This window comes from Echiichthys vipera, assembly GCF_963691815.1.
Source record: "Echiichthys vipera genome assembly, chromosome: 4".
Classification (NCBI taxonomy): Eukaryota; Metazoa; Chordata; class Actinopteri; order Perciformes; family Trachinidae; genus Echiichthys; species Echiichthys vipera.
The window spans coordinates 13,717,715-13,745,316 of NC_139829.1; the positions used below are offsets into that span (position 1 = coordinate 13,717,715).

Below are 27,602 nucleotides of genomic sequence, written 5' to 3' on the forward strand. Positions count from 1 at the left end.
AGAAACAGAAACCATCAATCAGGTCTTGGCAGCTTGGTTCCCCAAGATGAGAGTCTGTGTCCTGCAAGGGATGGAAAAAAGGCTGCAGCAACTAAAATCCTCACATAAACCATAGTCATAGCTGTGAAAACCTCACACCCACCTCCAGAAACGCACAAATAAATAGAGGCTGGAGTTAGAAAAATGCACCGACATCACTGGGTGTAAACTTTATTCCTCTTTCTGTTTGCATGACTTGTGCAGATAAAGGGAGTGCTTCGTGTGCAGCTCAGGCTTTTACTTCCCCCCTTTGACAAATCCAAAGTTGACACCCCGTTGGGACAGAGCTCAGTGTATCATTCAGGGACGGTCGGGACAGTAGACAATCAACTAAACTGTCACCGCTTTGAGCAGCCTTGCCTCAAGAACATTTATTAACCAGCTGTTTTTGCATTTTGTCATTTTCTTACAAAAATCATTATGCTTTTTAAGACTACAACACACTATAGACAATACATACGGTATTCCATAATATTTGACTTCTTTGATTAGTTAGGTATTTCAATATATCTTAAATTATACACTGTTTTCAGTACAATAATGTTTATTTTAATTTTTTAAACCAACTGGCACCAGGATGTGAGCTAATGTTCCTCCCCGTCTTTTGATCTCAAGTCTGTCAGAGCTCCATCACCGTTTTGCTAGTCGGGTGAGAAAGTTTCATCGAACATCACTTGGGTTTTGACACAACATTAGTAATACTTGTTATACTTGAGTGTAACATGAAAATTGTGCTCCTGGTTGCAGCATTATAGTTTGGCAGCACATGCACAGACTACAGCATATAGTATTTTTTATTATTTCACCTCCTTTCTTACTTTCTTTCTTTCTTTCTTTCATCTTTTTTGTCACAAACATCCAGAAACTCCAGAGTCTGAAAAGCTGATAGACGCGATCGACCACTCTAACCCAGTGAAAGATTTGCAGCTGCAAGGGAGTTGGAAATTTCATTGAGTAACTCTGGGTTTGGTGACGTATCCCTCGAAGGCTTTAGAGGCTACACACACACACTCTCTCTCACACACACACACACACATACACAGACAGTACCGTAACCTCATAAACAAGTGTTCTTAGTCTGTATACAGAAAACACTTTGTACCTGTTGTGAGAGGACAATCAAAACTATTGCACAGTAACCATCTTTCTAATCAGAGCATGAGACAGTGAACAAATTAGACACTTTTTTACCACCTCCTCAAAGTATATAAGGCTGTAGCAGTGCTTTGGAGGGAGGGGGACACACGCATGTCCCTTCCACTCCTCAGTAACAAAGTCTCTTCCTCATCAGTGCTGAATCTCTGGAAAAAGAAAAAAAAAGCTGCTCTCTGGTTAATAAAGTCTACATGGAACAGCAACAGGACAGAGTGGTTTGGTGTCACTAATGATATCTTCGGTATGTTAATTCCTCTAGGAGCTGAGAGGTGACTTCATGCTGTGTAGATCAGTGATGCAGTTATAACGTCCAAGTGGAAAAGAGAAAGGGAGGGGAGGGAGTGAGGGTCCCACAGTCAGTCCTAAGAGATGAAGGGTTTCTATTGCAGTTTCAGTGGAGTCTCATTGGGAATGAAGGCCTAGTTTAGTTCCAGGGGTCTCCGGTGCCGCCACTTGAGACTCAGAGCAGCATGGTTCAGTCTGGTTCAGGTCCAAGGTGTGTGAGTGTGTGCAGGGGAGAGAGGAGAGAGGGGGTGGAGGAGGCAGGGTCAGGCATCTAAATGTTGAAGCCGTAAGCGGGTTGAGCTGGGAAGCCAGTGGGGGCGGCAGGGTAGCCGTAGCCTGGGTACGCCTGCTGAGGAGCCACTGGAGCAGGAGAAGGGGGCAACATCAGCTGTTGGCCTGTGCACACAAACACACACACACACACACACACACACACAGGGTCACATGCCGATATACACAATTTCCACTTTTTTAAGAATATGTTCACATTTTTGTCCACTGCCCTTCACAGAGACATTTTTTTAAGCAAAACTGATTAATAGAAGTTTCTGTGGTGCTCAAAGAGCTGTTTATGCTGTCAGTGGTGATGTAACACAAGAGGTATGTCCTGATTTGTCCTGGTTTTGTACTAGACTGTATTCATCAAGAACATTATAACAGAGGATAAAACCCCTGAATGACAACAGTGGCTGCTGGTTTCATCATAAACAGGTGTCTTCAATTATTGTGGGTAAACTTGGCAGGAAGGTAACATTCATTCTTTGTAATATAAAAATGTATGTATGTATGTAATGTAAAAATGTGAAATCAGATAGTCACGCAAAATGAAAAACAAAAAAACATTTATGTTGTTTCCTTCCTGGGTGAAAAAAACATTTGATACAACACTGCACATGTAAATCTTATCTATCTGTCTGTCTGTTTTTCATCTGGAAATGACTAAATTTCCCCAGTTTGACTAAAACAAAGAGACGGATTCAGCCTTGTGCTTAAAGTTTCAGTGAACTGCTCCTTAATTTAATCCTAACATACCTTTGGTTAAATTACAGCCATTTTCCACTCAGGTTTAAACAGACAGCTAACAGTTATCACAGCAGGAGGCAGTTTTCTCCTCCAGTATTTAGGAACGACAGTCGTGTGTCTCCCAGGGTGACGTGCCGCCTGTAAACCTACCAAACACTATCGGCTGAGGCTCTGTCACCTCCTCTTCTGTTTTCCTTTGGCTGTCTGCCTCCTCCAGTTTGTCCACCTGAGGGCAACAAAGAACAGAGGACAGATCAGATGCGGATCACTCACACACTGTGCAGAATTAAAGAAACTCTGATTTCATACAGTGTAGGTATCCTGTGGGAACCTTTAACTCCATGTACTCCTTTTTTTAAACTTACGTCCAAGCAAAGATTTTAAATGCAAATTTCAGAATTTGTCCCATGTCCCATTAGTAACATGATATAAAACAGGCTGTTGAGAAAAAAGAAAATATTCTAAATAAATAATTTATTTTTAGTGGACACCTACAATGTAGTGATCACAGTGCGCCAGTTTTATATCAATTACAGATTATTTGTTGTACTATATTAGACCATAACCTCTAAATGCTGCAGTTTTTAAGTTTTTATTATATTTCATATCAAACACATTAATACTGATAATAAATAGGACTGGTTGGTTAACATGGTAAATCTATTATACCCACTTCTGAGAGACAAAACTACACACAGTACTTCACAGTGCAGCTAAGGTTGCCTGGGTGAAGATGCCATGCAGGTAGGGTGAGAATTTCTAAGACAGCTTCCAGCACAAATGTTACGACAACAATTAAAGGGTCTGTTCACCCAAATCACAAAAATAAATAACCACTTAACCCCCAGTGGAATCTAACCGTGCAGATAGTGATAAGACTATCTTACTATCACCCTAATTAAATAAAGTGGAATACAATTGTATGTATGCTCCAAGCACTGAAACATTTAATTTTAAAAACTCCAAAGCAATGTCTCTTTTCCAGATGTCCTTGTTCATCATCACATAATTCACAGACCTCATTGTCGACAGCAGTCATTATTTTTTACATTCAGCAGAAAACCAGGTCTGCGGATTATCATGAATAACAAAACAACAAGGGCATTGTATTTGGAAAGGCACTGCTTTTTGTGTCTTAAAAATGTCAATGTTTTGAGCAAATAAGATAGCGTAAAAAAAAAACAGAGAGGGAGAAAGACAAAAGACAGCAGCAGGTTCCTCAAAAAACTAAAAAAAAAGGCATTATCGCTAGAAACCACGGGGGTAATGTTTGGTTTGGTTTTTGGATTTGTGTGAGCTGACCCTTTAAAAGTTAAATTATAGTGGGATTCAAGGTTAAAGAAATATTACACTGTGTATTAAGTAAGGAGAAGCATCTACATGCCTATTATGCTGATGCTACATTTCCAGCCATTCTCACAGTCTCACATCAACACGACAATCACAGCTTCCACATGCATCCTGTGAGCAGCTTCTCCTGACACTGTTTCATTCTTCTGCACTTTAAAATAAAGCCACATTTTAGAAGCTCACAGGTTAAGTTCATCATCGCCAGGCTCACTGTCTTGTGTGAGTCACAGTGAGTGAGTTGGTTGCAAAGTGTCCAGCTGGTCACTAGTTGCAAAGAAATAATCAGGCATTGTGCTTCAGCTGCAGCTGATTACAAAATGTTTCTGATGTGACTGGAGATTCATTTAAACTGTGGCTCTGCTAAATTACTGTTGAGCAAAAAAAAGTTGAATTTCTGTTGAGTCCCTATTTTAAGAAATGAAGGAAAATGATTAAACAGCACATGTAAAGCACTGCAACCATTATGTAAATGAAAAATCATTTCTGAAAGGCAGATTTGAAATACAGTATTAATGTTTTAGGAATGAATGTGAGTTAAGTAACAAGGCGTCATTTGGCTAACCTGCCTGTCGACTGAAAACAGTAGGAAGTCAAACATGTGAGTATTGCTGCCTCTTTAAAGTAGGACTGTTTTATTATGGCTCTTGATCTTTAAATATAATTTAACTGGTAAAAAAGGAAAAAAATCTATATAAAAATAAATAATATATAAATATGTATATATTTAAATTAATAATATAACTAAATAAATTAAATGAAAATAAATAATATCAACTGTGTTGTAACATTAGTACACTATTCAACATATTCTAAATAACTCAGTAACTCTTAAGGGGCGAAAGCGCACCGCTGTAAAGGTAAAAAGTATGTGCTGTGTTTATAACACAAAACAAAACAAGAGCATCATTTTAAATGCGGCACAATAATCGTTTTTATCTCGATTATCTTTTAGTTACCATAATTGTTTGAAACCAAACTCATACCTGAAAATATAATCAACACCTAAGTGTCTTTGGTCTTTGGTGTGATTATCTGAAATAAACTGGGAGATTTTCCCCAGAGACAGAGGAACGCTTACTCAGTGTGTTTTTTCTGATCTAAATATCAGAAACTAAAACTTGTTAACCTGGAGTTAGAAACATGGAGATGCATCTAGAGTGGCTCGCTCTCCCGGCCGTTGGAGAGCATTAGCCAGGCGGGAAAATTCCTGTTTTTTATATTATACCAAAACATCAAACTCCTGATTTTGCATCAGCACAACTGAAATTGTCATGATTTTAAAAAATGCCACTTAACACTAGATGCAGCCCCGAGAGAGAAGTTAGAGGGTGAGCGGTGTCTGTTTGGCCAGGACAGGCTAATCCTGGTCCTGAAGAGCAAGACGGTGCACAGGCTCTGACTCCAGACATCAACACAGCGTTTAATGTTAGGGGCTCTCGACTGGTCCGAGACATCTTCATTAGACCAGACCACATCATCTAGAGCACATGTTGAGTGATTTTAATCTAACATTAGCAGCACCCATCTTCCTTAACTGTAGAAGCTATATTTCTATGAGCATATATTCCTTTATATAAAGTTTCTAAGCTTAAACTTCATGGCTCTAATCATCTCCATGGTGGGTTCTATAAAAGGTACTGCTACTTCAGATTGCAACAAGCTATTTCCACATTAAGCTTGTTGCTTTTTATATTTGCACAGCAGTGCTCATCGTCTTTTTTCATATTTTCATGAATTTGCTTCTGCGTCACTGCTGAAAGACTTCATTTGAAAATGAAAATGCATTAACGCATACCAACGAGACGATGAGGTTCCCCTGGAGGAAAATTAAGATCTAGTCATAATGTATTAAAAGCATGTTGTGTTGGTGCTGAAGTGGAACAAAAGCCTGCACAAACCGCCACAGCTCTCCAAGATCAGAGCTAGTTAGGCCATACTCTACAGTCCATGCTAGGTTCCTACATCAGAAACAGACAGAACACATAAGAGAAATAAAAAGAGGGCCAGAGACCGTCACCTTCGCTGCAAACTCATCAACCTGGAAAAGACCCAAAGAGATGACCTCAAGTGACCTCACATATCTACAGGTCAACATTTTAGGAAATGACAGGGACCAGGGGAGAGTTCACTGGCAAATACACTAAACTGCCATTACTTAAGGGTCCCATAGTATGCTTATTTTCAGGTCCATACTTGGACTCGAGTTGTTTGCATGCTTTAATGGTCAAAAACACGTTTTTTTTCTCAACCGGTCTTTCTGAATATACCTGTATCCACCCTCTGTGTGAAACGGTCCGTTTTAGCGCCTGTCTCTTTAAGGCCACCGTCTGAAAAATCCCAGTCTGCTCTGATTGGACAGTATTTCAGAATCTTCAGCACCTGCGTCTCTAATCTAATCTAATTGCAGCCAGGGAATGACCGTAACAGCACTGTAACGGCACTTTCTACCTATATATAGTGAAGTTGTGAAATCACAACCGTACTGTCCAGTCCTGAAGGCTCGTTTAATGGCATAGTTTCTGAATACGGGTGCATTGTGTGCATTTCTCTTTGGATTGAGCGTTTTCATTCTTTCATGATATTTATATAGCCCTTCGAAACTGCTTTATAATCAAAACAAGACGTGACAGCTCACTTTTTAGAATATGGGACCTTTAAGAAAGCCATTTCTGTGTAAACTAAAATTCCCTTTGTGACCTGTTTCCAATATCTCCAGGAGATTTTACAGACTATGTCCACCTCTCAGCTTTGGTTTCTACAGGAAATTAAACAATCAAAGAGAAATAAACCAATTTTAGTACACAGTGAAAATGCAGAGTTTAAAAAGTATTTACTTTAAAAAACAAAAAACAATAGTTAAGCCTACTTCAATGTTGATGCTGTAACTAAAAGAAAATCAACAATAATTAACTCTTCGTTTTGTTCTTTGGCAGAAAACTAACCTTTGCCAGGTACTCTCGCATGACCTGGATGAAGTATGGCATAGCAAAGTCCATGATGTTGTGCCTCCAGGCCAGCTCCAGCACTACGTCAGGGTGCAGCAGGTCATAGGAAGCGAACAGGCAGGCAGCGAAACACTCATTCCTGCTCTCCTCCAGGAACCACTGGAGCAGAGTCTCTGCCAGCTCTGCATCCTTAGACTCTGCGGCATACAGCATGGCATCCTGGGTAAAAAAAGAATACAGCGTGTTTAATTAATATCAAAGCCTTCTTATGCAAGTTTTAGAAGTTGTCTAAACAATCTGTGAGAGCCTGACATGATACTAGGTTTTAGTTGGTCCATATATCTACAGTATTTACAGCCACTGTATATCATTCTAAAGAACAAACACATAGTGCCATCTGTAGGAACACAGAGGCGCATGTCAGAGTTTTTCTCACATATTCTCATGTAGGTCGTTTTCTTACCTTGTAGAGTTTGTCCTTCTTGCAGAGCTCCACACTCTGTCTCCAGCGGTTGTTGCCCTTGTACAGGTAAGCAGCGATACGTCTGAATTCGATCAGTTCATGTTTCTCCAACCTCTGTGCCAGGCCAATGGTATCAAAGTTGTCATAGGCATCGATGGATGCTCTCAGACCCTGTGGATAACACACAGAAGGAAAAAGTGTTACATCACAGACCAAAAAGTGACACACGGGATAACTGAACCAGTTTGTTTCTTGTAACTGGATGTCAGCAGTGCCACATAGTGACTGCAGAAGCTGGGTATATTTACTGCAAATTACATCGACTATTTCATTGTGCCCCTCAGATTCAACAAGATGCAGGGGACAAGCAAAATTATGAACCATCTACTGGGAAAGTTTAAGTCCCTTTTTATTAAGTGTAAGTCTACATTATTTTGTCTACTTCCTATTGTTAACATAAGTGTCAAAATGGCTGAGAGACCTGGTAGTCTTCCTCCTCTGTCAGCAGGTTGTTCAGGGCTTCGTTGACGGACTTGTTGTTATTATTCTGGACAGACCGGAGGTAAGGCTTGACCAACTTCAGCTGGTTCACCTAGTGGAGCAAAAACAACCCACATCATGTCAGTAATGTTTGGCACTGCAGGCAGAATGTAAAGAAAACTTTCTTTGAGGTTTGGCTCTGAAAAGGTTGACTTTGCTGACTGTTACCTTGCTGAAAAAGGTGACGGCTCTGCTGTGGTCCAACCGTGGAGACAGAATGGTCAGCAGGTCGTTCAGTAAGAGAGGTTTGTAATCCAGGTAGAAGGAAAGAGATTTATAGTACAACTCTACATTGGCAACCTTAGGGAGAAATAATGAAAAATGGGAAGATCAAAAAACATAAAGATGTTTGAGAAGAAAAAAGAACAGTTTAGTCACAAAAACTTATGTATTTACCTTAGCAATAATGTCCTTAAAGGGCGCTTCTTTCCACGCATCTGTTGGATGAGACATCATTGTGATGGCAGCGTTGTCAAACTCCTCATATTTATCGTAAAGGAAAACCAGCTCCGCCCATAAATGCGACTGCTCTGCTGCACGGAGGACCTGGAAAAAACAGAAAAATGCAGAACAATGTCGAAGTCATTGAGGTTTCGATTTCATGACTTTAAAAGTTTTGTTTACGTGAAATTCATGCACTTAAATTTGGTATTATAGGGTTAAACATTATATATATTATTAAAGTGTGAGAGGCAAACCTAAGTAGATTTTACAAATGAAACAGCAGGCTGAAAGAATAAAACAACAACAAACCTCCTCTTTTTTATTCAGAATCATGCCAGATCAAGAAATTAGGTAAGTAAGACTTTCTAACATGCCTACACAATGGTGCCAACATGTATCTTTGGGTTTTTAATCCTGAGTGTTGATCAATCAAAAAGCTCCCAAGAGCTGAGAAATACAGTTACACATCTAGTACATCTAAATTATTTCAAAGTCTTTCCAAAGTCTTCAAGCTTCAAAGGATTATTTTTCCACCTTTATGATGACAGATTTGACCGTTTTAAATGATGTCTAATCATACCGTCGGTACAGGGCAAGCTACAAGAGACAACAACAAGGAATTTTCTGTGCTCAGTTTTACTTTCCATCCTTCTGAGGAAAAGCAGAAATCTTCGCAGAGTTATTAATCAAAGCAATTCACGGCACACAAGCAGCCTCCTTGTTAGTAATGAACAAGATTGTTATGAAACACATACGCACACACATGTGTGTGTTCTACCTTTGGGATGTTGACTCTGGACCAGAAGAGCTCCAGGTGTTCCCTCATCTTCTGAGGTTTGAACTTTGAGTAGAGGATTGCAAGCTCAGTAAACATGCCCATGTGGGCCCGCTCCAGACCCAGCGCAGCCTCTAGCAGAGCAATGAGTTCCTCAAAGTAACCGCGGTCCTGATAGTAGCTGATCAGGTCCTCCAGCTCGTCCGCGTGGATCACGATGTGAAGGCCGCAGATCTGTGCCAGCCGAAACTCCTCGCCGTCCACACACGCGAAACACACCTGATGATTGGAGAGAGGATATTCCTGAAATCTTCTTGCCATATTCTAATAAATGAGAAGAGTCTACAACAATACCATAGATATCTTCATGTTAAATTATAGTTTTCAAAAACTACTTCTCCTATGAGGTCCTAACAGTGCTTCTTTGGCTTGTTGACATGATGTGGGATGAAAAAGATTCTGATGTTGCATTCGTGCAGTCTTAAAACTTTATGATTGATTTGTCATTTCTGCTTTGATGATAAAACCTTCTATGATGGAATAAAAATAACCCTAATAACCTATCATCAGGCAAAAGAGGCTAAATGTGTTTGCGTTCTGGTTACCTCCTTCCATGTCCGTGTGCTGTTGGCTTTCCTGCCGCTGTCCACAGCTGCCTGGTACTCTCCGAGGTGGACTAGTGTGGATGCGAGGCGAGCAAAGTTGGACACGTTGTTGTACAAGAGCTTGGCTGCTTCATACATCCCCTCATCATAACATCTATCACCCACCTGGAGAAGGAGAGATGGATGAGCAGATGGATGTGGCCTTACTAGCACATGTAAGGAAAAAGGAGAGCATGCGTATTCTGAAACAGCAACAGAATCCTCTTAACACTACAGCTGTGATGTCCTACCTGCTGTATGTGAGCGTTGTTTGGCCCGCTGACAAACTCTTCCAGCTCAGCCAGACGGTTCGTTTTAGCTAAAGCAAAAATCAGCTCTGTCTCCACGTAAGACTCTCTGGCTTTCTTTCGAGCCATCTGGAGGAATTTAACCAAGTCTTCCCAGTTATCTGCAAAATACAGCACCTTAAAGATCAGCTCAGCTCAATCACACAAGACAGACAATCAACGTGAGCCCCAAAGCAAAGGCTTACTGTTCTTGCTGGCTGCGTTGACCACCTCCATGTACGCTGACGGGTCGACAGCTTTAATATACGAGTCAATGGCCTCCTTGACCAAGTCTCTCTGCAGCTGAGCTCTGGCTAACTGGCTCCACACCGCAGGCTCATTACAGCGCTCCGCAAACTCATAGGCACGATCCAAATTCCCTAGGTGCTCTATCAATACCTAGAGACAGGAGAAGAGGAAGATGCATTATACAGTATATGTTGACATACAAAAAAAAACATCAAGAATAAAGTATGTTGTTTTTTTGTTTTTTAAAGAGATGCTTTGCTGCAGCATAAACTGTCAAAAGAGAAATCTAAATACTCGCATTCAGCATTGGCAGATTAATCTAAATCTAAATACTTTTAATGGCCAGAACTTTGGGGAGAATTGTACAAAGCATCTGCTAAAATGTGGAAGTGAAGAGATTCATGACAATAAGAAAAAGATTCAAAAAGCAACTTGTGCTAGATTATAAAGATAAGTGACAAATATTACTGTAACTTTTTAGTGTGTCCACGATTTTCATGGCTTCTTCTTGGATGCATGTTTACAATGTGGCACCTGGTTGCAATGTTTATATAGAGGTTGATGTCCAGAAACACAGTACAGCAAAATACTGTGTGCTCTTTACATTGTTGTTTTTTTAAGGACCATCCTACTCAGTGTGGCTTTTAAATATTAGTGTCAGTGCATCTGGAGCAGTATACTTATATTTTACCTGTATGGCTGAGGTGTTGACATCAAACTTCTTGAAAATGGAAAAAGCTTCTTCAAAGAGCTCATTGCTGATGGCAATATTAGCTATGTCTGGAGCGTCGTAGTTGTCTAGCCTGTTAATGTACTCCATCACACGAGTGCGGTCAGCCTTGATGGCCGTCAAAATCAGCAGGTTCTGGAGGTTTCTGAGAAAATACCCGGGGCAGAAAGGTTTATTATAAAGATATATAGTATTTAGGTTAAATTAAACAACAAGCTGTAAGTCTGCTGTACCTGTGTTCACTGAAGACAGAGTTATCAAGTACAATCTTCTCCAGCAGTTCAATCAGCTCGTTGGGCAGGTCTGCAGTCATGAAGGCCTTGACGGTGACTGACACCTCCTCTGGGTCCTGGGTCTCTGACAGTGCTGTCTGCACCACCTGAGAAGAGATAGAATACAAAATTCAACGATTCATTCACAGCCTACGTCACTTTTGGAGTGGAGCTGGAGGACACCTAACCTGGTCGATGAGTTGTCTTCTGAAGGGGTTGTTTTCTTCTAACACATTCGCCCAAAGCTCCGGATCTTTCCGCCGTACTAGATATCGAGCCTCACTCTTAAACAACGAGTTTTCATTGCACACCTGAGAAGAAAAGATATTAAGTGTTTAAAGATGTATCTACGGTAGAATTATGTAAATGATCATCTAAATGCTACGTAACGCGCTCTACACACTTTGATGAGATCCAGGTCACACTGTCCTCTCTCATAAGCCACACAGGCCAGGTGAGGGTCTCTCTTCTCACAGTATTTTCCAACCACGGTGCTGTCATAAAACGGGTTCTCCTTCAGGAAGCGCTCAGGTGTGTTGTTGCTGTCGATGTAGATCTTGGCAAGGGCGTTGTGGGTAGCTGGCTCCTCACATCCATCGTGGATACGGGACTCCAGCCATGACAGCAGAAGTTTTAACCTGAGGAGACAATGAAAAAACACAACCTGCTCACAATACTGGTACTGAAAAAGTCACTGAAAACGCATACCAATGCACAGATTTTCTTCCTTGTTTTTACATCTGTGCAGCCTTGGGCCAAAAATCGAATTGTAGATCAAATATTATATCATTTTAAAACGTGCTTTATTGAAAAGTATTGAAGTATGGACGTTTGACAACCAAACATCAATATTTGATGAAGATAGTCTCCAACGCTTGATCCTGGTGGTATTAAGCCTGAATTATACAGTATCTCTGTGGGGATGGCTGTTATGATGGTGTAATGCACAGACTCAACACTAGATGGCAGTGTTGTGATTCAGCAGTGTCACGCTGCACAGGAAGTAATCCTGGTCATTTTCTCTCACATTCAGTTTCTAAAACAGAGTTGTAACAATGTGTTTGCTGTGAAATTAGCTTCAAAGGATAAGGAAGAGCTTATTTGTTGAGCATTACTGAGGTATCTGCGTGTAACACAGCCCTCCAAAAGCCAAGAGAGAATAAATATTAGAGGTACTCTGAGTGCTAAAATTCAAATATTTATTCCAGCTTCTGTAGTGGGGAAACTGCTGAGCGTACACAGAGACAAAAAGACAAACACAAGAGCCTGTATATTTCTTCATATTTACTTATCTGCATACTTAACCGCTGTCTTCCGCTATTCTGAGTGTGTGTTTGGTAAATTAATGGACATCAGATGCTATAATAAATATTTAAATTTCTGCAAGCCCGGTGCTCCTCACTTTATTTCTGTTGATTGTCTCACGCATAATTTAGATAGAGATGATTTTTTTTCGAGCCAATATTTATTTTTTCACTTCTGTGACTTAAGACAACTGGTCTTGGAAATGAGTTAGCATTTCTGCACTTCAATCTTCAATGGGTACTTTGAATGGGTCAAACATCAGTTCAAAGCTAGTGACGGTACACTTGAAGCCATGTGACCGTGGTGACGTTCTTATAAAGCCTAACTTTTTACTTCTGGTGATTGCATTTATGCTTCAAAAATCTAGCTTCATACACTAGCTAGCCACAGAGCTTATTTTCTGCAATAATCCCAAATGCAGTGAAAAAATCCCTTTGGCGAGAGAATCAGGGCGATGCTAACTCCTGAGCAGGCCTACAAAAACACGTCATGTCTCTATTCTGTCATTACTGGAAAAAAGAACAGTAAGAAGCGGTTCATGTCCTGCAGTGTCAGCGTAGACATACAGGAGCATTAATTCAAGATGACAAGAAATATTCATCACTTATTCTTACCTGTTCCTCGTCTCTACCTCCTCCACCAGCTCATCAGTGGAAAACTGCCCTCTGACCACCATGATCAGGTTCTTAATGACATCCTCAGCACAGTCCACGTCCAAAAGACCGCCTATCACCACTGGTAAACGACTGGGGTTCACCTGAAAACATGTGCAACAAATTACAAGTTAAGATGTCAACATGCAGCCCAAATACACCTTAAGGATTAAGTGGTAACCAGATAGGTATAAAGTCTCAGCAGTAGACTTTATCTTACTTTCTGTACGTAGATTTCAATGTATTTCTGTAGATTGTTGCGGTAGAGGTAGAGCACCAAGTCATGGACGAAGTCAAAGCGATCACACACAATTATAAGAGGAAGCTGGTCTGTTAGCTTGGCCTCCTATGACGAAAAGAAACATGACAACTGTCAAACATTATGGGTAACAGATCACAAAATTGCTGCTGAATGATAAAATCACTCTGACATAGGGGAATGTTTTACCTTGAGGAAGTTTTTAACCCTCTCCGGGTCGTAACAGTTGCTCTCTCTACAGATTCTCTCCACCTCTTTGATCTGGCCTGTTTTGCAGGCAGCCTGGATGTACTTAAAGTGAACGTCGGGCTCCTGGCTGAAATTCACAATCGACCCAAGGAAGTAAAACAAGCCTTGAATAGAGATGGCAGAGGAGAAACAGCACAAAGGTCAGCTCAATCTATGGTGATTTAAAGCCGACATTTAACACATTCTCTTGATTTAATTCAGCGTGACCCTGAACTGCATCCTAACCACCGGCCATGTGTGACACCTACCCTCATAACTCTTGAAGGATTCAAAGAGCTCGACTAATGCCTCCGTCCCCAGCTGCTCATGATACTTCGACGCTACCTGGACACACAGCTGCAGGTTTTGCCTGATGTTAGCCGACAACATGGCCCTTAAACACTCCAGCGAGTCTTCCACTGATAAAGAGCCAAAGAAGTTCACCAGCCACTAAACAGAGAATCAGAAGAAGGGAAAAAAAGAAAGACAGGGGGAAGTGAGACAGCAGAATGAGGAGTAGGAGGGGTTCAGAAGGCATTTTCACACATCATCTAAATAACCCAAACACCCTCGGGCATACCTCAGGGTTGAGCAGATGTGTGTGCACCACGGCTCTTTTGATGTCATACAGGTCTGTGTAGTGTTCAAGAGCTCTCTGCAGCAGACCTGCCTTCTCACACAGCTGAGCAACATGGGCACGGTCATAGTGGGTGAACATCTGGTTCCCCAGTATTGCATCTGCTACCTAAAAAAAGTACACACACACACACACACACACACACACACACACACACACACACACACACACACACACACACACACACACACACACACACACACACACACACACACACACACACACACACACACACACACACACACACACACACACACACACACACACACACACACACACACACACACACACACACACACACACACACACACACACACACACACACACACACACACACACACACACACACACACACACACACACACACACAATGTTGAATATGTCCAAAGGTGAAGTTGCTTTTTGGGACAGTCATTTTAGTCACCTGGGGGGCATGTATGAGGTTCATCTCAAGCAGACGTGTCTGTAAATGTCCTTCGGCTGGGCGGTTGTTCTTAAGAGCATCTAACAGGAAAGAGGTGCACTGCTGGATCAGATTGCCCTCCATGAACACATCCACAATCTACCAAAGGGAAAGAGGAAAAAAAGGGGAAATGAAAAGAAGAGAAAAAAATCAGTTTTGAATTCCTACGTACCATCTGTGAACCATGATTTGAGTTAGCATGCATGGTAAGAGTCACACACTATTTAGAACCACAGGCCGGTAGCCAGATGTTTAAACTTTTCTTATTTAACAACATCTTTGGAGGCCACAACTGAAAATGGGCGTGCGTGTTAACTTAGAGAAGCATCAAGTCATCAAGTTCTCTGGTTGAGATTGAGCAGAGCAATGATGTGGCTTTAAAATAGGGAGGAGGGGTCACTGACTCAGTGAATTCCTGGCATTGCTGGCACATCTGGAATAATACAGATGAAGGCTCCCACACTGGGCACTCTGTGTGTTTGCATGCATGTGTGAGGGTCAATAGATATATTATAGAAGGAGGGAGCAACACTGTATGTCTCTTCTGAATAAGGCAGTCATGTTGGTGTGTGCGTTACCTGGTTGATGTTGGCCAGTGGTTCCTCGTCTTGGACCAGCATCTGGGCAAACTGCAGTCCCTGGTCTGGATTGACACGCATCACGTTTCTCAGCAAAAACACCCAGTCTGGGGTGTAGCCCACCTACAAAAGTACAGTTGGTAAAGCGGATAAAAATGCCATTCTCAATTCAGTCATTCGTAAAAAGACACCTTGCATTTTATTCTGTTCTCAGGAAATCTCTCAAATTTATGATAAACTACTACCACAATATCTGTGGTAATGTCTCCAAATGGTATCTTGTGGTGTTTTCCCATGCTGGGTTATGCATGCAGTGAATAAATATGTTTTCAATGTATAGTTAAAGGTATAATTTAAAGTATTATCCTAAAAGGTAATCCCTCTTAATCATCATTAACAACCCATTAAAAGTGTGTGGTGGTGTCTGTATCTGCAGAAACCCCTCCCTCTGCCTGGACTTTCTCTTTTCTTATTATTTAGAGGTGGACTGAGATGTTTCTGTCTGCAGAGAGGCATTCAGAAGAGAAAATAGTGTTTTATTCCTCTTATTTACTGCTTAAAACAACGCTCGCTCTCTTCACTCAGTCTCTAGCTCACTCCCCAGCCGTATTGTTAAATGTGTTTAGTTTTGCTGTATGTGTGTGGCTGTGTTTGGCGTGAGAGCGGGTAGTCTGTCTGTGACAATCTCCAATTTAAGTGCTGCTCTGCTGACTGATCAATCTGTACCATCCTGACATTTAAAAAGGCTCAACTCTCAGCAGTCTGGTGACAAAAGCACCTCTGTCCTCGACCTCCACATTGTTTTTCTTTGTAAGACTGTTGGGCCTAGCGATATAGGTGGTTTTTTAAATCTGTAAATGTAACAGTTTGCATGACAATCTTTTGTTTGTTAAAGCTGTAGGTGTGAAATTTTCGAGAGCCAAATTAAGTGAATGTCTTTTTGAGCACCTATTTTATTATGGTTGAGTCAGCACTTTTGGAAAAACTAGATTCTTGTTGTTTTGGCCTCAGTTCACCGTGTGTTATATTGTTTCACTTTATTGCCGGTTTAATATTTGTTTATTGGTTTTGATAAATTACCTTTTTTTAAACTAGAATTTAGAGTGAGACGTCTGAATTTGGGGACCTCCTGTTTTTTATATTGCACCCCTACGCCCCTATATGAGGGCGTAACAGCATATACCTTTAAATAAGGGAATGAATAATTGAAGTGATTTGAGGTCCTTGATTACCTTTTTAGCATACAGCACTATCTTCTGGAACTGTCCGGTCTCAGCGAAGCACTGGATGACCTTGTTGGGGACGTTAGCTCTGAGGTACACACTAAGAGCAAGCGTGGGGTCAGAGGCCTTCACCAGGTCTCCCAGCTCCTCTGAGCACTCCAGCTACAACAAATACACATTGAAAGTTTCCAACAGAAATTTATCACTATGTAGATGATACAGCAAGGTAAGCAAGCAGCATTTATAGTTAGTGTTGTCCCAATCCTCCCTTCCTACCTTGTCCTCCTTCAACCATTTCTCCAGCAGTTGCTTGCGGCCCTGCTGCAGGACGGGCCTGCACAGCTCCAGAGACTCAAATTTGTTAAGTTGGCCCTGGTCCAGCAGAATACCAAAGTACTGCAACAGTGGAGAGGCCTGACCTGGCTGGGCAGGGACACTCTGAAACTTGCGGATGGTCTCTGCTGTCCGCAGGATACCCTGAGGGGGGGAAGGATGATGACGAATACTGACTACATCCTTTGGACTTTGTGTCTTTTGATTTTGTTTTTACAACAGTAAATCACAATGAAACTGGTATGGCTTCAAAAATGTTTGCAAGCTCCTTTTCTCAACTTTTTGCCACTGCCTCTGTTATGTATTAGTATGTGCACTAAAGCGCAGCGGTAAATACGGGCGTACCTTGGGTGCTGATGCAGCAACCTTTGCAGACTCTGAATAACTTCCCTGAGCAAACAGAGTGTTGAACTTCCTGGCAAAAACCTCCTCAGCCCCAGCCAAGTTTGACCTCACAGCCATCCTCAAGGCTAGATCAGGGTTCTGCAGGACGTTGGTGGCATAGTTGACTATGTTTTCCTCCTCGACACATACCGACAACACCTGGAAGTAAAATAAAAAGATCAGTTTACATTAAAAAAGAACGTATTCTATGTGTCCATAACACCATTTAAACGTTCACCAAACATTATAATTAGAAAACCTATTATTAATGTTGCATGTTCTTGCATGTTTACAGCGAGTTTCTCACCTGTCCTTTCTTGTTGACCCCAATAATTCCAGAGGTGGCTTCATGTGGGGCAGTTACAAAGATGGTCTCTGCACTGATTCGGTTCATGTAGATGCACACTCCAGACTCCAGGTCATACAGGTGAATGTAACCATACTTTGTGATCAAATATATTACACCGTGCTTACTGCCAATCTGAGGAGAACAATCAGAGACAGAGGATTTATCAGCAGTCACTCTTAGTTTACCCAAATCTAATGAGTAGCAGGGGTCTTTTCTTACCTGCATAGCTACAGGAAAGTCAGTCTGAGCCTCTGGAGGGAAGAACACATCCACTGCTTTCTTTGCAAATGGCTGGTTTCCTGCAGCTGGCTGACCAACTTCAATGATGTGCAACTAGAGGAAGAACGCCCACATAAAGAAATGACCACAGAAGCCAGACAGCCACAGTCAAGCAATAATATCAACACTAGAAAATTCCACAAGAAATTTTAACTGTGGGCTGGACTTTTTCCTGTTCTGATACTTGGTGCACATCCCAATGCTAAAGTGTGTTACAGCAGGGAGAAACCTAAAAGATGCAGGAGCAGGACTGGACACCCCCCGTAATAGACTAACAGTTAAGAAATCTGTCCAGACGCAGGATGTGGTAGCATTTGTGGCACATCATCAACAATACTCTCTTGGCTCAAAATCCAAAAGTTTTATCAAAAAACTATTTTTCTTTGAACAGGAGGCTTTACTGAAGATGCTGACTTTAATGTTTACATCAGTCTCGTACATTATAAAGTCCAAGCAAAAATCCAAAGGGCCAATGAGAGATCTATTGGAAATGTCAAATTTGATTCATGCTGTCTTCTGTTTTCCCAGCAACTGTTCAGTCATTGGGTCACTGTCTCCATCAATCAAAGTCACCTGTTGCCACCCTGGTTTCCATGGTGACTGATAGACAGCAACTTGTGTGGACAGGTCAGAAAGTTCATTTAATGGAAATTACACCTCTCAAACATCATGTTTTTTTTTTTTTAATTATAATTTTGTGAGAGCCAATCAGAAGCCAGCTCTGTGTGAGCCAATCAGAAGCCAGCTCTGTGAGAGCCAATCAGAGGCCAGCTCTGAAGGAGCCAATCAGAGGCCAGCTTTGTGAGAGCCAATCAGCTGAATATTTGATCACAATATTAAAAAGCAAAAGTATAAAATAGCTGAATGCTCAAAAGCAGCCCAGCACTGCCCAGAAGGTGAAATGGTACCATACAGGGTAGTATCAGTCGTAGCAGTAGAAGCAATAGTACAAGTAGTGGTTGTAGCAGTAGTAGTAGTAGGACCTGTATGTATGACTTAAGGGAGAGATGTCAGGGCGAGGGGGGCTGTCAAACCTGCCCAATCAGCAGTAAACATGGAGAATGGCCTGAACTTCATTTGTAGGTCAAACTAAAGAATACAGTCTCATTATAAACTCTGATCAGGTCTAAAAAACACAAAACATAAACTGTGATTATAGGAAAACAGTAAAAGATATGAAAGGGAAAAGATAGAGCAGTATAGGTCAAAGTCTTGCGAACCCTTTAAAGTTGGAATGAAGTCTGTAGTGGGACTATGTCGAACAGGATGAGGTCCAAGAGTTTTAAAGGATTTAAAGCTGATCTCCATTGGTTTGCATTATAAAAAAGATTATGGAAAAAGCTGAATATATGAAAAAGTACGAAAAGCAAAATAAAGTTGAAAATCAACACAAAAGAGCTGAAAAAGCTGAACATTTTGATAGCTGAATAGTTTTTGTAGCTGAAAGTATGCAGCAGCTAGAGGCAACTGAAAAATGTGTGGAAGAAGTATGCAGAATAATAATAACTAGAAAATGCATTTCCTGCCCAAAATGCGTGGAAATATTTGCAGAGAACATTAAAAAATGTGCAAAAGTATGAAAAAACTGAATATCTGAAGAGAATATTAAATTCAAAACAATAACAATAATTGATGGTTCAAAATCTTTTAGGTTGTTTAAAGTTTAAATGGAGTCTGTAGCTGAAAATTTAGAGAGATGTAGAAACATTTCCCAGTGGAGTATGTTTAAGAGGATTTGAACATTATTTCCGTCCGCTTACATCATTAAAGAAATATATAAAAAAAGCTAAATAATTTAATAAAGTATGAAAGGTAGAAAAAAAGGTTGAATATCAGCACAAAAGAGCTGAAAAAGCTGAACATTTTGATAGTTGAATGGCTTTTGTAGCTTAAGGTATGTTGAAGTTGTGAAGAGCCAAAAAACATACAGAAGAAGAATAATAATAAACAAATGGCCGGACAGGAAAACAATAGTGGGCCTTAAAGCATTCCCACCAATAAGCCCGAGCAATAGTGGACTGAATAAAGGGGCTATTCTGGTGACCAAAAAAGCCAAATCAGAGCTTTTTATTCAGAGACTAAATACACTGTGATAGCATCATGAGTGAATTCACTGTGCACAGTCTCGGGGCCCTCACCTTTCCCCCGGCCTGTGAGCGCACAGCAAAGCAGAAGAGAGTGGAGTGTTTGGCATTTCCCTCCGCTTTGAACTCCCCGAAGGCAGCAGCGTGTCCCTCAATGGGCTGGGACACTTTCCTGTCAACAGAATACAGCTGCATCGCCCCAACAACGCGGTTTTGCTGCAGGACAGAGAGACGAAACAAAGAGTGGGAAGGAATTATTGATGCATTCAAGTTGTTAACACTTAAAGAAAATGCTCTAAATTATTGAGAATACGCATATTTGCTTTCTTGCCAAGAGTTTGAAAGAAGATCGATATTTTAGCCTGAAGTTTCTGCTGGTGACTGGAAAACGCGCAGTGACGAGGAAAAATAGTCCAGCACATAATCCTGTATAAAACCACTACCTTTTCATGCTGTTTTTGCACCTCTGATTTTGTACAGAACATTTTGATTAGTTAACTTTAGAGGTGCCAGTAGGCTTATTTTGGGCCAGGCCAGCTGTTTCCCCACCCCCATTTCCATTCTTTATGCTAAGCTAAGCTGAGCACCTTCAGAATCCAGCTTCATGATCCTGAGAATAGTATCGATCTACTACATCACTCTCTCCGCAAGAAAGCATATATCTCAAAATGCCTGGATCATTTATTTAATATCATTCTGGGAGGCAGAATCTTCACCCCATAATTCTTCACACCGTCATGTCATTAATATGGCCAAAGTTACTCTGCTAAACATGCATTCTGTCCCTTTTTGCTCACAATCATCACTTATGTTACTGAATGTTTTGGCATAGGTTAATTCACACTACTTTGATTTACATATTTGTTCTGCTTCTGTTGTAAAATAACTCACAGTGAGTGATCACAAAGAAATAAAGATGTTGATTTCTGCCACCACATAAACCCTGGCAAAACAGGCTTAATTCATCATTTTCTACATGCACCCTGAAATGGGACACAGCCAGTTCTGCATCGATCACTCTGGAGAGTGTTTTTAGAGCTCTGTCTTTTAATGCACGCTTAGCTGTAGACGTTCTGTCCTAAGAGACTAAAGATAAGGGATCCCAGGGAGTGACAAATCATGCCAATTCCTCCAGATATTTTTCTGTCATGCGCAGTGCTACTGTATGAGGCATGTGTAAACACGCCCGCGTGTGTTTTCATACCTGTGCAGAAATCCCTATCAGCAGGAGCCACTTCTGTTGTTCGTCAGTTCTATAGTTGATGATCTGACATCCCGCCAGACTGGCATGCCGATCGAATACCTTGGTGGGTTGGGAATCCCCCTCCATGCTCCAGTGAAAAACGGCTGTATCCGTCACCAAGGCAACGGTGTTTACCGATATCCACTTCCAGAACATGACCTCCTCTGTCATTGTGTGAGCCTTCACCTTACTCTTCATCTCAATGTTGAAGATCTGCAGCGTCTTGGCAGCTGTAAAGAAACACGGAGAGGAGGTGAGACAAGAAGCTGAGCCCAGAGGGTATCAAAATGGTGATAATTTCACACATTTACCTCAATGGTAATAAATGAATGCTCTTATTTAATGCTGGTCATAAAATACCACTGTTTTCACTACCTCATGGCTCTCTATATCAACCACAACTACTTAAAGTCTGTATCACAGTTTCTGCTGAAATAAGTTTTTTTTTATTTCCGTAGCTATTTATATTGGGCTTTTTTCCTAATAAAGTAAAACCACATTCAACCTATTTCATCTTCATCTAAAAAACAATTTGGGCATTAATAATACGACTTTTTTGATCAACATTAATTTGTGGATGTTTTGGATAAGACACTGTTTTGTTTTGTCTACATACACATGATTTCATTGGCTGACTCTCTATTTACTCTCTATCTAGACACACAGGTTTTGTTTTATTTGAGAAGGTTTCATGATATCTCTATTTGCTGTTACTTCAATAAGATACAGTTAAACCTGATTAATCTATGACAGTTTACAACATTCAAAGAGGACATTGTACCAAACAATGTAACAAAGAAACCATGTAACTGCTACTCTGTTCTGTGGCTTATTTAGAGCGTCAGAGACGTGATAGTGTTGAATTTTTTAAATAAACAATGTTGCGAGCAACACAAAAGAAATGTCATTCCACTGTATTTGCGAAACCTCATAAACCTCACAACCTGGAGAAGAAAAACTATCTGCATAGCTAGATACAACAAGAGGGATTTTGTTGTAATTTAGGTTAAGTATGTTTTATAGCCCAAGGAAGCACCTGTCTGTACACAGTAACCTGGGTGCAACTGACCTCAGTAAACTTAGAGATATTACATGTATACAATAATGTTTCTGTGCTCCACAATAATGTTCCAAGTCCTTCATATGACCAGTAAATACCTCCACGTTACACAGAAACAAACAGGAGAGGTAATGCGTGATTCAGGTGAATACTGGCACTGTTGTACAAACACACACACACACACACAGCTATGATGAAACGTTAATGGCATTCCTTATATGCAGCGAGGAACGATCTGATATGGCTGCTGGCACACGCTCACAAAGGCGTGCAAAGACACACATGGCACCCCAGCTCTTTTCAGTGAGTAATATCTGATGATGCATACCACACATATACTTCACAGCATACAACAAGTCATGCTAACACATGTGTAGTAATCATAAGAGTAGGATATGCGCCAGCAGGGGTAAGCCTGGGCCATATGGTCAAAATGTTCTATCCCGATATAGGTCGTTTCATATTTCAATAACGATATATTTCACAATATAGTTGTCTGGTAATTCAACAGTCTTTATGAAATAACCACACGTTAAAGCCTATTTTTGTATACCCCTGTACTGAATTAAATACTTGAGGAATAAAAATAACTGAGTATTTTCTCATTTTATTAATTACTGTAGTGCCCTGTTTTTTTCTACATAACAATAGAAACAACATGGAAAAATATATACATTTTTATCTCACTTTGACAATATAGTACATATCCTCATACGCCCAGCCTCAAACAGGGCTGTGATGCTGAGAATATACTGGTAGTAAAACTTATACTTAAACAGTGGTCTGTCATTTGATTGGTTAGTGGTCAAAAGTGTACTTGAGTGGGGTATGTGGGAAGCTTTTATGATAGAGAGACACGGCTACTGTGAGTGCCAGACGTGAAGACAGACAGAAAGCAACTCACCATCTGAGAAAGGACAGAAAGCAAGGGAGAAAAAGCAAAAGTGTCAATCAGGTAAGAATGAGAAGACAAAGATAGACCAGAGGGAAAGGGCAAACGGGGGTATAGTCCTCAGAGGGATGGGGGGAGGAGAGAGAGAGAGGCATTATCGGCAAATCATCCTGATCAGCGCTTATGTTTGAGCTCCAAGGGCTAGATTCAGTGGCAGAAAATCAATTTGCACAACCATTTTAGAACAATCAGGCAATATAACGGAGTGCACTCTACATATTTACAGCACTGACAGAGCATTAGTCATTGCATGACTGTGGCATCCCCACAGCATTCCCAGTAGATGGCTAAATATGTTAGAACTGGAGACAAATAAACAGTGCAAACGCCATGCAGACGTTATCCTGGGAATTTAAACAACATTAATAACCTTGGCGCTTGGATTAAAGCCACTAATAACACCAGTGGTGTGGCTGCCCAAACGTGTCACTGTACATCTCCGCCATACATGCTCTTACCTTTCAGGGCGATGACCTTGCTGGCAGGGTTCATGATGGCACTGTCGGCAGAGATCGGTCTCCTGATTGGGTTGGTGGGGTCGGACATGTCCACGATCACCACCTGGTTCTGCTCGCCCACCTTCTCTCTGATGCAGATGAACTTGTCTGACTCCAGGGTCAGATAGCTGAACCCAATGTTGGCTGGGTTCACGCCCATGTTCTGCAACTGGAAATATTACAAAAACAGTCACAATGAGAATATTTACCCTTACTGTTTAACTTAAGTACAACACTAGTGCTGTGTATTACAACACCGTCTTTTTAATCACCAAAAAATTACAATGCCAGAACCAAAATCATTACCCTTAGCGTGATACCAATACCACTTAATTTGATACCCACCATGTGAATCGAAGCAACTGCCGACTCTTTCAAATACGCCAGGCTCGATATTTCATTTGAATCAACCGCTTTGGCTAATTTATGACCTTTTAACCTTTATACCACTGAGCTCATCCAGTCCTGTTTTCTTCAGCTAAAAAACATCGTAAAAACTAAGTATGTCTTGTCTTCTACAAACCTTTAACAATTAATCCACACTTTTGTTTTAAGAAGCTTCCAGAAACCAATTTTATAGCCAATACTTTTCAGATCTTCATCTCGGTCTTTTTGATATTCTCATAGTGCTGCATTTGCATTTAGAGAGGGAATGTCACCACAGACACACAGATTGTAATACTTGGCAAAAAGGCAAGCAGAAGTGCTTTCATTAGTGGGTCATATGATCAACCACCATTGTTTTAACTCACTCTGTGATAGACAGTAACTTAAAAGACAATTTACTCGATGAAAATCTTACGGGTTATAAAAGCTTTAAAAGCAGTATATACTTAAGAAACTGTTGAAAACCGAGTATTTTTAAGCAAATAAAAGTATGTTTTGCATGTTTATTAATGTTTTTGTCAACAAATATACCTTAAAAACTGACAAATACATTAATAAGCACTTAGAATATCCATATATCTGCTTACAACTACATTCCTTTCTAAATAGGGCGCATGTTGCCTAATCATCACTGGAACGGATGAGCTGGTATTCGACTCATAGTTTTAATGGTCAAACCAAAAAATATTAAATGAATGAAAACACAGAAGACTTGTCCATTATAGTGAGGCAACAGTTTCCTATTTTTGGACTAACAGGAACACACTAGCATATTCCAACTTAACAGAGTTTTTAGACCTCTGAAGGAGTCACGCCTCGTAATGACAACAACAAAATGCAGTGGGAAAACATATTTGGCAGCAGCTGACATTTGCCTTGAAGGGGGGAAAAAAGTAGCAAGTAGAGGACGAAAAACAGTGTTTCGATTAAAATAGCAGCAGGTCAGCTCCAATTTTCCAGGGATGTAGTGAAAGGTTGTTTTCCAGGCAGGAGGTCTGGTGGTACGAGGAGCCGAGGAACAACAACAGGATGTTAACTCAACAGAGCTTTATTTTACACTGTTATTATAGCAGCCAATAATCTCCTGAATTTACTGAAGTATTTTGAGAACCGTTCGATGACGGACGTTTTCTTTTTTACTTGCACAGCCATTATTGTAACAATCATCACATCTCAAGTATACTGAAAAAGAAGTACAGTGTTACAGTATTCCAGCAAAGCCTGTAATTAAACACTGCGCTGAATCGTCTATGTGAGCAGCCAGCTGTAAGGAGGTTTAATTACCACTAGATTATTCAGCCTGAACCAGTGTGCAGCAACACTGAAGAAAATTTCTGGATTGAGATCCACTGAAATTAAGAATACATTTTAATATTTTTAATAAAGCACCATCAGCGATTCCGATTCATTATTCAGCGTATTTACTTTTCTAATGAGAAGAAGTCCCGAGACGAAGACACGAAGCCCGAGCTGAAGTCACTTTCTGCTGCGTCAGACCTACTGTTCAAAGTAGGTTAGTGGCTGCTGAACACAGGAATTATTGTGCACATTGTCAAACCAACTGTGAACAGAGACGACAGACCCAAACATGCTCTCTGCCTCTGATAACTGAACTGTATTATGCAGTCTGAGGCAAGCAGAAAGGAATCCTTACGCTCATCACAAGGACTGTACTATCTTGAAGTCGGCTGGCTGTGATTGTGGAGACTTTAAACCTTGTCAACTACATAACAGGAAGGATGTAACATCATCGTAGACCGGAGGTGGACAGAGGAGTCAGTGAAAAATGCCCTTTTCTAGTAGTTCTGGGTGGTATGAAAAAAAAAGTGTTATTCTGAAGATTCTGGTGGTTTCGCAGTATATCACAGTATTTTATTATTAGACGTTTATAGGGGCTTATCCTACTGTCAGGAGTACAGAGAATAAAGACTAATTTTGTGAATGTACAATTATTAGCGTTACAAATTGTTTATGTGGCACAGATGGTGTTTTGCCTTGTTAAAGAGTGTTAGTTGTGGTTAATTCATTTTTAAAGTTATAACCGTAAAGAAGGGTACACATTGATATGGGTCCCGTCTCAATACACTCTTTGCGGCAAATTATGTTATGTATTTTGCTGCTTACTGAAGAGTTTCAACAATTGTTTGAGCTTTTCACCAGTATATAAAATAATAATATCAAACGCTTCATCTGATATACCACCAAGCACTATTTTCTAGCAAAAAAAGCTTTTTAAATCATTTATGTCCAAGAAATGGCATTTTTATATTTTCAATTACAATAGGTAGATAAAGTGAAGCGCCACTAATCAATATCTTTTATATAAACAGTGGCTCAAATCCCTCTGTGTGATGTGAAAGATAGATTTTTATTGTTCTATAAACTTCTGCTGTCCAAATGAATGAGTCTGGGCAAAATTAAGATAAAAAACAACACATCTCATTTATTGTAGGGCTGCAGCTAACGATTATTTTTGTTGCCGATTAAGTCGATCCAAGATGACGTCCTCAAATGTCTTGTTTCACCCACAACTCAAATATATTCAGTTTACTGTCAAAGGAGAGTAAAGAACCAGAAAGTATTCAAATTGATTAATCAATTACCAAAATAGTTGGTGATTCATTTAATAGTTGACAGCTAATCGATAAATCGCTGCAGCATTAATTTACAGCATAACAGTGGAACACAATTCATGTCTTTGAACATCAGTTTAAAACTGAAATAATTAGCTGATTAACAAAAAACCTAAGCAATAAAGTGATTATTTAGATAAGCGATGAATCACTTGATGGGAAACTTTTCCCAACAGCTATCGTGGTAATGTGGAAAGTGTGTGCAGATTAACGGTGTTTGGCTTCCCTCTGTGGTGGAAATCCTCACAGAGCGTTGCAGCATATTGAATATGTTTAGATTTTAGAGCAAAATAAACTTTTCCTTGTGATCTGGGAAGCTGTGATGGCCATTTCTCACTTAAATAATCGGCAGCTTGAGCAATAATTTTGCATATAATCGCCACATTGAGATAAAAAGGAATAGCAGAAAATCCCAGATGATGATTTCGACCTTACCACTCGGCTGCAACTCAACATACAATTGGTTTCTGTGGCGTTATGGGGTAAAGGCTTCTTGAAAAAGGCCACAGAGAAGACCTGAGGGAGGATTGGAGACATATGCTGCGTCTCCTCAAGACTGCCAAAACTATCTCTGGGAGGAGAGGGGAGGGGAGGAAAGCCACAATAAAGATAGTGGGAGAGAAGATAAGAATGGGAGTGAAAGGAGAAACTCAAGACACAGTCCAGCATCGTGCTAAAAACGAAGGGAGGGTTGGTGTTAGGAGAGAAGCCAGAGTGATAAATGTGGCCTTTATGAGATATGAAGAAGGAGGGATGAGAAGTGTGTCTGTACGATGCAGTTCCAGTAACACAGGCCTTTGGCAATCTTCAGCTCAGGGTGGGGCAACTGACTCACCGGAAGAAACCCCCGCGCT

General features: G+C 40.6%; 1 protein-coding gene across 2 annotated transcripts in view; it reads right to left on the minus strand.

Moving 5' to 3' along the window:
• Positions 1–234: 234 nt before the first annotated feature.
• cltcl1 (clathrin, heavy chain-like 1) overlaps positions 235–27,602 on the minus strand; it is a 32,041-nt gene continuing 4,673 nt past the window's right edge. The window contains exons 2-32 of one of the 2 annotated variants that reach the window (XM_083912644.1): positions 23,690–23,897; positions 21,181–21,449; positions 20,031–20,192; positions 17,833–17,946; positions 17,572–17,745; positions 17,226–17,423; positions 16,824–17,024; positions 16,557–16,709; positions 15,325–15,447; positions 14,708–14,845; positions 14,227–14,391; positions 13,916–14,096; positions 13,608–13,771; positions 13,380–13,505; positions 13,121–13,263; positions 11,605–11,839; positions 11,390–11,512; positions 11,163–11,308; positions 10,891–11,074; positions 10,157–10,349; positions 9,915–10,072; positions 9,625–9,789; positions 9,023–9,298; positions 8,197–8,346; positions 7,969–8,100; positions 7,742–7,852; positions 7,261–7,431; positions 6,795–7,016; positions 5,864–5,890; positions 2,653–2,728; positions 235–1,875 (exon numbers count right to left, since the gene is read on the minus strand). In XM_083912644.1, the coding sequence (XP_083768770.1) occupies positions 1,751–1,875; positions 2,653–2,728; positions 5,864–5,890; positions 6,795–7,016; positions 7,261–7,431; positions 7,742–7,852; positions 7,969–8,100; positions 8,197–8,346; positions 9,023–9,298; positions 9,625–9,789; positions 9,915–10,072; positions 10,157–10,349; positions 10,891–11,074; positions 11,163–11,308; positions 11,390–11,512; positions 11,605–11,839; positions 13,121–13,263; positions 13,380–13,505; positions 13,608–13,771; positions 13,916–14,096; positions 14,227–14,391; positions 14,708–14,845; positions 15,325–15,447; positions 16,557–16,709; positions 16,824–17,024; positions 17,226–17,423; positions 17,572–17,745; positions 17,833–17,946; positions 20,031–20,192; positions 21,181–21,449; positions 23,690–23,897 (5,013 nt within the window). In that variant the 3' untranslated portion in view covers positions 235–1,750. The remainder of the gene's footprint in view (positions 1,876–2,652; positions 2,729–5,863; positions 5,891–6,794; positions 7,017–7,260; positions 7,432–7,741; positions 7,853–7,968; positions 8,101–8,196; positions 8,347–9,022; positions 9,299–9,624; positions 9,790–9,914; positions 10,073–10,156; positions 10,350–10,890; positions 11,075–11,162; positions 11,309–11,389; positions 11,513–11,604; positions 11,840–13,120; positions 13,264–13,379; positions 13,506–13,607; positions 13,772–13,915; positions 14,097–14,226; positions 14,392–14,707; positions 14,846–15,324; positions 15,448–16,556; positions 16,710–16,823; positions 17,025–17,225; positions 17,424–17,571; positions 17,746–17,832; positions 17,947–20,030; positions 20,193–21,180; positions 21,450–23,689; positions 23,898–27,602) is intronic. The other variant, XM_083912645.1, reaches the window with a different exon arrangement.